The sequence below is a fragment of the Oreochromis niloticus genome, linkage group LG15 (assembly GCF_001858045.2).
Source record: "Oreochromis niloticus isolate F11D_XX linkage group LG15, O_niloticus_UMD_NMBU, whole genome shotgun sequence".
NCBI lineage: Eukaryota > Metazoa > Chordata > Actinopteri > Cichliformes > Cichlidae > Oreochromis > Oreochromis niloticus.
The window spans coordinates 11,701,435-11,714,867 of record NC_031980.2 but is presented as its reverse complement, the minus strand read 5'-3'; the positions used below and the strand labels follow the sequence as shown (position 1 = coordinate 11,714,867).

At 41.7% G+C, this 13,433-nt stretch overlaps 1 protein-coding gene across 1 annotated transcript in view; it reads left to right on the top strand.

Annotated features, from left to right (window-relative positions):
• syne1a (spectrin repeat containing, nuclear envelope 1a) overlaps positions 1–13,433 on the top strand; it is a 119,959-nt gene that overhangs the window by 28,266 nt on the left and 78,260 nt on the right. The window contains 22 exon segments of the mRNA XM_025898569.1: positions 119–259; positions 352–512; positions 829–985; positions 1,550–1,777; positions 1,862–1,960; positions 2,104–2,291; positions 3,865–3,988; positions 4,073–4,239; positions 4,388–4,541; positions 4,681–5,336; positions 5,634–5,813; positions 5,918–6,071; positions 7,569–7,727; positions 8,336–8,518; positions 8,610–8,711; positions 10,177–10,380; positions 10,828–11,035; positions 11,692–11,804; positions 12,088–12,293; positions 12,406–12,567; positions 12,664–12,943; positions 13,109–13,281. Coding sequence (XP_025754354.1) covers positions 119–259; positions 352–512; positions 829–985; positions 1,550–1,777; positions 1,862–1,960; positions 2,104–2,291; positions 3,865–3,988; positions 4,073–4,239; positions 4,388–4,541; positions 4,681–5,336; positions 5,634–5,813; positions 5,918–6,071; positions 7,569–7,727; positions 8,336–8,518; positions 8,610–8,711; positions 10,177–10,380; positions 10,828–11,035; positions 11,692–11,804; positions 12,088–12,293; positions 12,406–12,567; positions 12,664–12,943; positions 13,109–13,281 — 4,199 coding nt within the window.

Here is a 13,433-nt window from a genome sequence, read left to right as displayed (position 1 = left end):
AGGAGAATGGCAGTAAATATTACAGTGCCCATTTCCTTTGTGTAAGATTGTGCATGTTATCATCGGGTATGAATTTGTACCTGCTAACGTTACTCTTTCATTTCTTTGTCACTTCAAGGCAACGCTGAGCTCCTGGGAAAGTTTTGAAGCAGAAAGAGAAACAGTTTGGAGCTTTATCAGCAATACTAACAATGAATTGCACAAGGAACTCCTTTTCAACTGCTTGGACAGCCTGAAAATTGAACTGAAGCATAACAAGGTGTGTATGTGCAAAACGTGCATGCATTCATATTCTGGTTTATTGGCCTGTATTTGCTCATGTTGTGTAACTGCTTGTTTTTCGGTCTATAGGAACTCTTCATGGAGGTCGAGGAGTACCTTATACGAGCAGATCTCCTCTCAGAGAAAGCAGAAGACATTCAGCTTGGTCCGAAGACTCAGACTCTTCTCCTGCAGCAGGCGCAGTCCACCAGAGAAGCAATCGCACAACTTCAAGACCACCTCAACAAGAAGTATGTCTCAATATTTTCTTCTATTACAATTTTTTTTTTTTTGGTGGAGATGGGGACAAGCAATAAAGGTCTGAAATGTGGTATGGGCCTTAACCGGCAGTTCTACAAGTGCCCAATAATGAGCTTTAAGTGTAAAAACAAACTTGTGATATTAGTCTGAAAAAAAACTAAAGTATAAAAATGTAAAATTATATTTTGCCAACATATGATGTCTGTCTGGCATTCACCTGCAAATTGCATCCATGCTATTGTCTGCTTGTTTGTTTTCATTCCAATATTCTGACCTTGGGCTGTTGCCTAATCTCATGTGTCCCAGTGTTGTCCAGCTGGAGATGATATTTGTGTGGTGGGAGCGCTTCAGCAGTGAATCAGCGGCCTTCTTTCTTTGGATCAATCAGAAACAGAAGGAGCTGGAGGCTGTCAACATTTTCTCCTCCTCTGATCCTTTAGACAAACACATCAGCGCTGTAGAGGTTTGTGCAGGTCTATATTTCTATCACAGCATTACATTGTATGCCTTGTTTTTTTTTTTATCTTACCTGATCACAGGGCTTCCAATTGGAGGTCAGTCAAAGGTGAGGCAGTTCACTGCACACTTTTTACACAACTCCTTAAATATTTTTTATATCTTCACAAGTAAATACTCATCATATTTTTGGTTGCTTCAGTTAAACTGGAGAGTCACATTGCTGTCTGGCCTTGTGTCTGTAGTTTACAGTATCATTGTGGCCCAAAATGATTAAGATTATGATGAAATGAGATTAAATTTTAATCTAACCCCAAGGGAAATTGGGTCAGTGCTGTAGCAGAGGCTGGAATTTAAAGGAAATAAATTGATCATATTTAATAAAATATAATCTTGGCATGCCTAATCCCAGACTTGTCACTCTCATGATGGTCTTTTTAAAAAAAAAGGGTACTGCCTTTATCTGCCATTTTTTTTCTTCTCAGTTTGAAAATAAATTTCTTCTTGAAAGAGCGATCTTTTATCGTTGTAATTTCCTGTATGCTTTCCCTCTCTTATTGCATCTCTCCAGGCCGTGGGGGAAGCTTTAGAGGAGAGAAAGGCGGTTCTTGCACTCATGGAGGCCGACTGTGAGGCTCTGTCCAGGTTTGTGACTTCTGGAGAGGCCGGTCGCATCCGGGCGCAACTTAACCAGACGAGACAATACTGGGAAGAGCTGAAGGGGAGAGCAGAGCAGCTTGGCGTGCAGCTCAACCAGAGCGCCTCCTACAGGGAGAGATGCAATGATAACCTTGAACAGGTTTAGAGCATCACACAATTTATGGCTTTTATTAAAGGTATTTTGTTACACAATACAAACTGACATTTTTATTTTTATTTTCAGGTTAAGAAAACAGTTAGTGATCTGAATGAAAAACTGGACTGTCTGATCACATGCTGCGTATCGTCATTAGAGACCTACAAAGCCCTCCAGGATCACATTGTAAGAGCACAACTTGGCACCTCTTTGATACATGAATAAGTATCACTGGTTTCCTTTTCAGAGTGGTGCCGTGTTATTATGTTGTATTTTCAAGGGTTTACTTAATGTGGAGTTGATAACAAGTATTTTTGTGTTCATCCCAGGAGGTCTGCCAGAGTGTTGAGCTTCTGAAGCCCAGGCTTATGGCCCTGTGTTCGGCCACAAAAAGACTTGGAGAGGGCAGCCAGCTGGAGAAAGAGGTGGCTAACCTCCAGAAGCAGCAGAGAGAGTTAATGGAAAAGGCTTCAGAAAAGCAATCTATGTTAGAGAGCCTTCTAGCTCTGTGGCAGAGGTACAATAAACAGCAAAATGTGGTTGCTTTTGTCCTAGACCAGGGATGTCAAGCTCATTTTGTCTGGAGGGCCACATCAACTTTGTGTTAGTGTAAAGTTGTTTAACTACACATTTATTTCGCTTTGATATCTTAATAAAAGATAAAGAAGTGCAATTTCAACAGCACATCTCAGTTTTTCTACATGAAAAACATCTGTTACCTCACTGCTCAGGCTGTCCTGTGTTTATGTATTTTTTTCTGTCATTTGCTTGTTTATCTATTACTTAATATGAATGGTAATATGAATCAATGTGGGGAGGTCTTTATCAGCAGGAAAAGCTGCAAAACATCTAAAAATACAGTTAAAAGTCTCTCCTTCATGTTTTCCAAAGCTGTCCCAGCAGGCCAGATTGGAGAAATTGCCGGGCCAATTCTGGCCCCGGGGTCTTATGTTGATACCAGTGTCCTAGACCTTTTGGAAAATGAACATTAGTACAGGAAAAAGTCAGTGTTTGTCTGGGATAGAGAAGACAAATGCTAGACCGTGAGAAAAGAGTGTTAACTGTTAAACTGAAGGCATGAGTCACTGTTCACTGTAATGTGTGAAGATTTATCCATTTAGTTTAGCGTTTAGAGTTTATTATGCTTTGGTATGGCCCAAAGCATGTCGGGTGTATGTGCCCCTTCAACACTTTTGTATTACTGTAGGGTCTTTACATTACAATATAAAGCGCCTTGAGGCAACTGTTGTCGTGATTTCGTGCTGTATAGATAAACACCTACAATAGGCCTGTTTGAATATTTCAGATTTTGCCACATTGAAAAAAACATAAAACCAAAAAGTACATTTATAAAAATGGAGAAATACATTATAAGTCATTTTTTGAGAAACATCTGTAGTCTCCTTTAGCACACACCTACAGCACCTTATTGCAGTTGTATAAGCAAATGCCATTTTCCTTCTATTGTGCATGTGCTGTTTGTGTTTCTCTCTGTGCCAGTTTCCTCTTTATTCCTCTGAATCTCTCTCTCATCTTAGTGTGATGTGGAAGAGCGAGATCTTGTCTGTCCCCCTGTCAGCCAGTGCATTTCTATTCTAATTATATGCTTTCTTATCGCTTTCTTTTGTCACACAATAGTCCTTCACCAGAGTGATTGTTTCTTTTCTGTTTAAGCGTGAGGAGAAAATAATGATCTAGCCACATGGTGGCTGTTTAAATTGCCCAAGCTTTAGCGCTTCCTTTTATTTACCCAGCCGGTGACTATTTTTGAAATGAACTCAATTATGTTTTTGCCACTAAACTTCAGCAGAGTTTATGTGTGTCTGTTTGTGTGTGTGTGTGTGTGTGGCTTAGTGTCTCTGCAGTTAGGCTCATCCTGTATCCTGCAGGTATATGTATAAGGGATTAGTTCCAGCACTGGGTGCACTGGGACGATATGGTTGCCCCATTATGACCTTGTCACTGATACTAAGCTTTGGTCAGATTTAAAAAAAAAAAGAAAAAAAAGTGAACTTGTAATTGTGTGTGTCCTAAGGGGATGCAACTTATATTTTCCTTGATTTTAATACATGCAACATCTGCATCTACAGATATGAAAAGGAAAATTTGTCCATGAAAAGCTGGCTGGACAGGTGTGAGTCTGTGTGCTGCCCAGACACCAAACTGCTCTCTGCAGATAAAGTAAAGCTTAGGAATGAATTACAAAATGTGCAGGTAATCTTTTTACTTTTCTGTATTTGTTTCTCCAAGAAAGTTTTGTTATTTTATCTAATTTGCATTGATTTTATGCCTATCCAGGAAATGCAGGTAGAGACGGTGTCACACGATACTCTCCTTCAGGGCCTCGTGAATCTCGGGCTTTGCCTATACCCCACGGCACCCGAAGCTCGTATCCAGGAGCTCAGTGATGATCTCACACAACTACAGGAGAGATGCACTTCTGTGAAGAACAGCATAATACACAGGTAATTTTTTTAGGGTGATTGATTATGATATAGTTTATTTACATCTGGGTTACAGTATATGAATGGATCCTTGAATTTTTTTAAAATTTACATTTAAAACAGTCACTTTCATATTCTCAGTCCATGCTTTTCTCACCCTCACCTTTAGAATAAAGCTGCTGGAGCTGCAGTTGGAGCACTTGGAGCAGTTTGATCAGGCACTGCTGCCCCTTACCCAGTGGAGTGAAAACTTCCTGTCTCTCTTGAGAAGCTCTTCCCAGGTTGATATTGCTGATCTTGAGGCTGCGTTTATTAAGCTGAAGGTGAGAGATCAATAACTTGCTGTCAACACTGATGTTCTTTATAAGCTGTATATATATTGGAGCAGTTTTAGTAAACAAGTTTAGATCGATTGCTGTTGGAGCTCACATAAATGTGTCTAATTGAACAATCGTGTTGCAGGAGCATGAGGCACAGCTACAGGAGAATGCGTCATTGAGAGAGACACTCCATATAAAAGAGTCCTTCCTGCTTTGCTCTTCCACCCCAGAGGCCCAAGAGCAGCTCCAGGCATGGAGAGAGGACTGCCTGCAACCCCTCAGTGAATCCCAACGTCTCCTGCTGCTTCGTAAAGAGTCCCTGACCGAGTTAAACACTTTCCTCGAGAAGCATAAAATGGTTGCTAAGGCCGTGCGTCGCCTTCATGAGGCTGTGGAGGGCAGAGGGAGCTGGGACCGTTCCAAAGCTGAAGAGCTGCATCGCGAAATAGGAGAGGTGGCTAAAGAAGTGGCCCGACTTGAGGCTGAAGCTGTCGGGTTAGATGGGCAGCTGAGCAAAGCACATCTGCACCTGTGTGGAGCAGAGTGGAGGGGATCTAAAGATGCCAGCCATCCTCAGGGAAGAACATCTTGCAGAGGACAGGCGGTTGCCCTGACAATGGCTCTGGAGGAGGTGCAGAGGGGTGTGGGGTGGAGACAAAGTGAAGCGGATGCTTTAGGGGCTTTGTGGAGCTCCTTCAGAGAGAGAAGAGAAGAAGTGATGAAGAATTTGGAGAAACTAGTGGACGATGCAAGACAGGAGGGCATCAGAGAGAGCTCTGTACAGGCCTTTCACAACAGGTTTGTTCATTTTAATCGAGACACAGTAAATATATCAGTATTCATAGTGTCTGCATAGTTGGTAATGTCGGCTTTCAGTAGTAATAATGCTGTCAGTCCTTGCTTCATTCCTACTTTTTGCATTTCTACTGCCTACTATGAACCTTTGATTCAAAGATCTACTGTATGCCAGAGTCTATTGTCTATTACAGAAGCCAATATACAGGCAGACAAATTTAATCTCCTGAAAATTGAGATGTAATATGTTGGAATCAGGCTACTAATCTCCATTGTTTTCTTCTGCATCTATTCTCCCAGGATGCGTTTCTTTGTCCAGCTGGAGGATGAGCTCCAGTCCCTGCAGCACTCCCAACGGTGGTTAGAAGAGAAGGGAAACCAGCTGGCCCAGAGAGACAGTGAGCTGGCAGGAGAAGCGCTCAGGGAGGTAGCTCTGGTGAAGACAGCCTGGGATAACGTCAGGACTCTAATCATCAACAGGTAAGAGATTAATTTTCTCTCACCCATCTGTTTTTTTCCCATCTTTTACCACCTGCTTTAAAAAATAATATATTTGACGTTTTCTGATTTGTTTTAACATGCAGTCAGGAACACAGTGGAGTTGTGTTAGATCTTCTTCGCCTGTTCCACCACCTGAAGTCGATCCTCACCACACTCATGGAGAGCGCTCAGGCCGTCGCTCACAATCTGCCTGACCACAACCACAGTGCTCAGGAAGCCAAAAGGACTTTCATGCAAGTCAGTAGTTTATGTTTATTCTCAGAAAAGTATTGAATTATTACATTTCTGTGCTTCAGACTAAAAAAAACTGACCATCACAGATTTGCTTGGGGAAAAATATACAAGGAAAAGTAATTTCTCTAAATAAATACATAAGAAATAATTCAAGGGATGAGGGACATTAAAAAAATCCACTAACTAGAAAACTACTTGACCTAGGCGCTTCAATTTTTTTATAGGTTGGTATCTACCAATCTACTTTGTGATTAGGGATAGTTGCAAAGGCACCCAGCACACATGCTCTCTTCTTGGCCAGAAAAAAACTTGGCTGTGAAGGGTGGATAAATTGAATGAAAACATCTTGCTCTGCTTTCAAAACAGTCTTTGGCTGCTATACATAAAAATGAGTGCCTTATAAAACTCATATTGACAAAATGTGAAAAATGATCATCAAAAATTTGGGATATAATATTAAGAGAAATCTGCTTTTTCTAATTAAGTTTGTTTATATTTGGTACATGGTGTCATGGCTGGAGAAATCATACTGAAGTTGGGTCTAAATGTGTTGTTTTTTTTGTGGTAAGGATTTCATATTCCATCTTTAATCTCTGTAAAACCTTTCACCTGATTTGGACTGTTTAAAAAAAAAAAAGATGATGTGCCGTGTATATGAGAAATTATCAACAAACATCGGTTCATCAGCTCAAAATTATGATTTCCAGAGATCTGGCATCAGGGATTGGAGTTACATCATTGTATGTTAGCTTAAGTTACCCTCATGTTCATAGAGCCATAGTACCAGATACTTAATAACAATTGAGGGCCATGCTTAAGTAGGTTTTTAAAAAGGGCTACTAGAAAAAGCGTTTGAAAGCAAGTTTTTGAGAAAGATCTGTTGATTGGTGTGAGGGATTTGATGAGCTAACATGAAATGAACCTACTGTTCATTTTAAAGAATTTATACAGTAGTAATTTATATAGTAATCAAATTGGTAACTTTAATTCTGAGCCTTGTTATGGAGTCAAAAAGGACAGTATACATTCCTCTCAAATATTTTTTTTCATTGTTGTGACTTGTTGGAACTTTTGATGGTCGAAAGTGTTTATTCACTGTGATTTTTCCTGCTATGATGAGTTAAAATATCTACTACTGTTAAAACCGGATATCATAGATCCAAGTATGATTTATTTTTCGTATGAAAACTTATGTAAGAATGTTTTTATGAGCTAAGAAGAAAAATCAGCTTTAGTGTCATTTTCTGGTAATTCAATGAGTTTTAAGTGAGTAATAATCTGTTTTCATCAAGGAAATTAGTCTGAAAAGTTAAGGATTCACAGCTTTCTCTGTGGTTTGACTGTTTTTATTGTATATTAGAAAAAAACAGGAGATGGAGGAAAAAGAAACTTGTCTCATATTTATTTAGCAAACCAAATCTCAGAAACCCACTGTCTTACCTCCACATTGAACAGTATCTCTCCCTCCTGTTGCCATTTCCCTTGCTGTGTTCTCTTCAGCATAAAGCCATAAAAGATGAGCTGAGAGAAAAGCAGGAAGACATGGACCAGCTCATCAGGACGGTCGAGGACCTGCAGAGGGAGCTGGAGAAGGTTCCCAACTGTGAAATGTCCTCCATCTGGAGAGACACGGAAACACTTAGAGAGCAGTGGCTGGCGGTGAGTGGCTGGCGGTCTTTAGTAAAGATAAATGCACAATACTGACTTTCTGTTATTCAGGTGTTTTGAAGTGAAATATTTTTGTAACATTAAAAAGTTTCCCAGAATTTTCCACATCTAAATAAAAAACTGAAAAAAATCCATAAACTATAAATGGTGTTTTCCCCGAGTCTGGGCCTGAAGTACAATGATAACTATGAAGGGTATGAACAAATCTGTGTGAGTATAAAAAAAACATTCATCTCTGCTGAACACCTGCGCCGTCACTTTTTTCAATTATATTTTTTCTCTGCTTTTTCTTTTCTTTTATCTGCATTTTCTCCTCTTTTGAGTTGTTGTTGTCTGCTCAGCTGTCAAAATGAGACAGAGAAATAAACAAGTCTAGACAGGTTATCTGCTTCTCTGTCTCTCTCTCTCGCTTCTCACTTGCACGTCTGTCAGACTAATTAGGCAGCGATTTTCTTCCATCTGCCTGTAAAGCATACATCCCCTGTTACAGAGAGAAAGCCAAACACAAAGGAGGTGGGCCTTCCTCTCCTCTTGATTGAGATGTATTATTCTCTTACATACCTCACATAGTCTCCTGGTCTCTCTTTTTCTCTTTTAAGATCGCAGAGAAAATACAAACCAATACAGAAAGGTTAGGCTACTGTGTGAAACTCTGGGATGACCTCAAGGCCGCGGAGCAGGACATCAACCAGTGGACCAGTGGATCCATCGCTGATCTAACCGACGCTGTCGCCAGTCTCAGTGACAAGGAGAAGACAGAGGCCCAGCTTGCGACCTTTCAGGTCAGAGTACGCTGCGTGAAAGTCTGCGCAAATGAATGTTCTCTCAGATGACGGCGAATGTTATTTCATTGTCTTGCACTTTGATTCATAGGAGGAGGTTGAAAAGAGGGAGCACATGCTGGATGTTTTGGAGGAGAGAGTGGCAGATTTGAAGGCTCGAGCCAGACTGCAGGAAATCCCATTACAAATGCAGGTGAATGTATAGGAGAAGAGAAAAATAATGCAAGGTATTATTCATCAAAGATTAAAACCACAATATGTGGAACCCAGACTTCTTCTCTGATCATGTGCAGATTTTGCGTATAGAATAAGTAGACACTGAAACATCCTGAGAGTGTTGACGACCTTTTTTTTACGCCTTGGTTCAGTCTTCCTGCATCCAGTAACCCTCCTCCTCTCACCCACACCTGTTGCCACTGCTGTTGTGCTCTTGTTGTGTTACCATTAAGAGCTTCAGAAGGACATTTGAGAGTGCTAAGCAGTTGTAAATGTTAGACGGTGTGCAGAAGCTCAGTGCATTAATGTACACGCAGATAAACTGGCAGGATTATGTGACAGAGACACATCAGGAGGATTAGGTGACAGCCGTGGCAGATAAAAGGAGGGGCCATTTAATTGCTGTAGCCAAGGGGCAGTACTAGTGTGTCAGTCAAGCTCTGCTGTGTGTGTTTAGAACATGTTTTGTAGTGGTGTAAACAGCATATTTACACCCATGTACATTACAGCACAATTTATTAGCTTGCCTAGTTATTTTTAGCTAATGACACCTTTGGTTAAAATAATTTTTTTCCAGTTTTTTCTTGTTTATATATATAACCGTTCTATTCGGGGGCTCTTTCGTGGCCGTCTCTCCTTACCATAGTACAGCACATCAGCAGAAGCCACATTTATCTTCATTATTCTTCCAATTAATTTGCTATGCTATACTGCCTCTCTCTTCCACTTCCCTCAGTCCTCTGCAGGAGTACTAATTCTCCCTGTTGCTGGCTGCCTGGAAGAGTGCATCAGTTTTTTCCCCATTTATAGGGCCAGGGCTTTGAATAAACAAAATAGTGATATATCCATGGTCCTTGATCCCTGTGTAATTTACTTTCATCTGATTTATGTGGTTCATGCTTTATGGTAAATGGCCTGTATTTGTATAGCGCTTTACTAGTCCTTAAGGACCCCAAAGCGCTTTACACAACCAGTCATCCACACACAGGTGATTGCAAGCTACATTGTAGCCACAGCCACCCTGGGGCGCACTGACAGAGGCGAGGCTGCCAGACACTGGCGCCACCCTCTGACCACCACCAGTAGGCAACGGGTGAAGTGTCTTGCCCAAGGACACAACGACCGAGACTGTTCAAGCCGGGGCTCGAACCGGCAACCTTCCGATTACAAGGCAAACTGCTAACTCTTGAGCCACGATCGCCTGGCATAGACTATTCATAGACTTTCTGCTCCAAATTGCCTCTTGATTGACTTAAACTTTACAAATAAGCGTTCTCAGCTGAGCTGAAGACAAATAAAGTATCTGTACCTTCTACTCAGGAGGAACTTACAGTCACAAATCTATGAAACCGTAAATCAAATCTATGAAACCATACAGGACCAATAATTAAACATACTCTTGTGTTGTTTAAATGTGACTAAAACTAATTTTCACACGCCAGGTCCTGCAGTCAGATCTGAGGAAGAAAATGGCCCATGCTGAGGAGGTGTACAATCAGGCCAAGCACACTCTGACCTACTTCAGTTTCCAGAAAGAGCGACTGGAGGACCTCATGTCCCAGATGGCCGAGCGGCTGGAGGCAGTCGAGGGTTCCTTATCAGACCTCACCGAAACTACTTCCCCTGAAGACATTGGTACTGTTAAGGTATGGCATTATCAGTTCCTTCAGTAAGACAGAAAAACTCACAAAAAACAAAGTTTTTTTTTATTTACACACCTACAACTAGCTTATTACCTAATTAGTTAGAGGAACTAATCATAATGTGCTATTCATTGTTATTCTAGCAGGAAACTCCTCAAAAGTATTTCCCTAATAAAAATCTGAGCACCATAGGTGGTGTAGTACTGTAAAGAAGGAAAGAAATGTTTACATCATACAATTTTGATTCCTAAAGGAAAACGCCTGTCCTGATTAGTGATGCTTTTCTGGAAGACAGATGTCAAACCAGCAACAGATCAGCATCCGTTCTGCTAGAAGAGACTGTTGCCTTAGGACACATTTGCAGGATAGACACAGTACAACACATACAGAGCACATAGCCATAAACGTGCAGAATTATTTGCACAATTTCTCACTGTGGTCCATTTCCAGGACCTGCAGAGTGTCGTGCAGCAGCAGAGGGCAGACATGGACTCGGCTAGAGATGCCCTGACTGCTCTGTGCAGATCACATCCCTCTGAGGAGCTGTCACGCCTCTCGTCTGATCTCACCTCCATTGCCAAACGAACCGAGACCGTTTCCCAACGCTGTGCCAAGACCAGAGGAAACCTGCAGGACGGTCTGCAGCTCCATTTCAACGGTAAGCGATCATCAGTTTTGCTTGGATTTTGTTTGTGGCGTTGATGATGTATCAGCTAATTCACAAAAGGTGCTTAATTCTTCTTCATTCTGATGCACCGAGCGATCTTATCTATCAGTAATAGTAAGTAGCCGCTATAACTTATTCCCTGATGAGGACAAATTAAAATTTTTAATAACACTTAAAATGCCATAATCACCCAATCAAACATTGCACTGTTACACGAAGCAGAGCCATTTGTTCGTGTTAGTAGTGCAACAGATTTGCTGTTGATTATCCTGCATTTTCCCCAGAGCGCACTCAATCCGCCCACTACAGCCCACACTCCATTGACACACATGCTGTCAGGTACACTGGTGCACTCTCACTGCGCTGACACACACCTGTGCCTCGGAGAGTAATGTCGCTCTCGTCACATCTGCTCTCGAGGGACTCATTTTGGGCTTGTTGCCAAGGCAACCTAGCACTCCATAGCGTGGACACGCCCACACTTTCCATCTGCCTTAACACACTGCCTGCTCTCACACTTATCCTTCAGGTTTCTTCACTTTAAAATGTTTTTTCTTCCATAATCTGCAACACATCAGCTACCTCGACTTGTCGCTCTATGTTTCTTCGGCTTTTAACTCATCTCTTCTTCCTGTTCCCTCAATCAGAGCTTGTCCAAGACTTCAAATCCTGGCTAGCGATTCTGAAGTTGGAGCTGAAAGAATGCTCTAACCAGTCAGGAGATGCTGTCCTCCTAGGAGCCAAGTTACAAAGGTTAAAGGTACGTTACTTGTTGCTCTTTTTCTCTGTGCAGATCTAAGGGCTATGAAGTGCATATTCCACTTAAAAGTTCTAAGGAGGTTGACTTGTTGATATGAGCATGCTACAGTATAAACAGTTTATATTTTTAGAAACATATATCTGTACCTTCCACGTAATTTGTTAGTATAAGTCATAAGTTTAAACTGGGCTTGTAAATAATAAAGACTTAGAGTTGTTTAAATGGATGAAAACACACAAAAAAGTCCCGGCTTTTTATTTAGAGACACATCCTACGTTCACAGGTATCACTTCAGCGGATTTCAGAGGGTGAGGAGCGCCTCTCTCAGGTTTGTAAAGAAGCTGGGAAACTCCAGCTCCACCTACCTAAAGCTGGAGCAGCACAGGTTCAAGAGAACCTCTCTGCCTGCCAGCGAGAGTGGAGGAGCTTTCTGGACGGTTGTTATCAGAGCAAGCTGGACTTGGAGGAGAGCGTTGGCCTTCTGAAAAAGTAACACCCCCACTTATGGTTATTTCTTGCTTTTATACAAATGAATTTGAATCAAATAGAAATATGGCTCTCATTAATTCTTTTTTCTCTTCCTTCCCCTCTTTTCCCATAGTTTTGACGACTGCGTGCAGGGTATAAGATACTGGCTGAAACAGATGGATCTCAGCCTTAAGGCTGAGCCAGTTCTTGGGGGAGAAAGCCAGCAAGGAGCCCCAGACACCACAGAAGAGCTGGAGAGGATGGAGCAACTCCATAAGGAACTGACAGAAAGAAGGTTTGTATATGAGGGTGTCTGTGGCCATATGCTATACATGTCACAGCATAAGCTACTGAATATTCAGAACAATAATATATCATTGTCTTTTCTAAGGGAGTCTATTGAGCGACTCTGCCAGGAAGCCCAGGCTCTATCTGAGGCAGGCCGGGGGTCAGGAGGAGAGGTCAGAGTAACAGGCCAGCTACAGATGGAGCACCAGGCACTACTGAAGGCAGCCAGGGAGAGGCTCAGAGGCTGCCAGGAGAGCCAGGCTTTTGGAGACACTCTCCAGGGGGTTTGGGCTTGGCTGGAGGAGATCCAGGAGCGACTGGGTACAGTCGACAGCACGATGGGGACGAAAGAGCAGTTAGAGCAAAGGCTGGAGACAGTGCAGGTGAGAGGACAACAAGATTACATCCGCATGTATTCTTTATTTAAGTAATTCACCTTTATTAAAATCTATAGTTTTTCCAGTGAACACAAGAGGGGGCTGTTTGCTCAAGATATATTTATATATTTTTTATTTTTTATTTTTTACTCTGAATGTCTGTTTGCACAGGATATCCTGCTTTTGAAGGGAGAGGGTGAGGTCAAGTTAAATATGGCAATGGGTAAAGGTGAGCTCGCCCTGCGCAGCTATGGCGCCGCCGGACAGGAAGTGGTTCGCTCTCAGCTGCAGGAACTGGAGGACGCGTGGGCTACACTGCTTGTGACAGCCATGAGTTGCCACAGGTACAACTACTCACTTTAACTATCACCTGCAATTTGTTATAAACTATAAATCATAATCTAATTAGTAAAGAAGCATTCCTGCCTTTAACTATTTTTGCATTCAGTTATACAATTCAATTCAATTCAATTCAATTTTATTTATATAGCGCCAA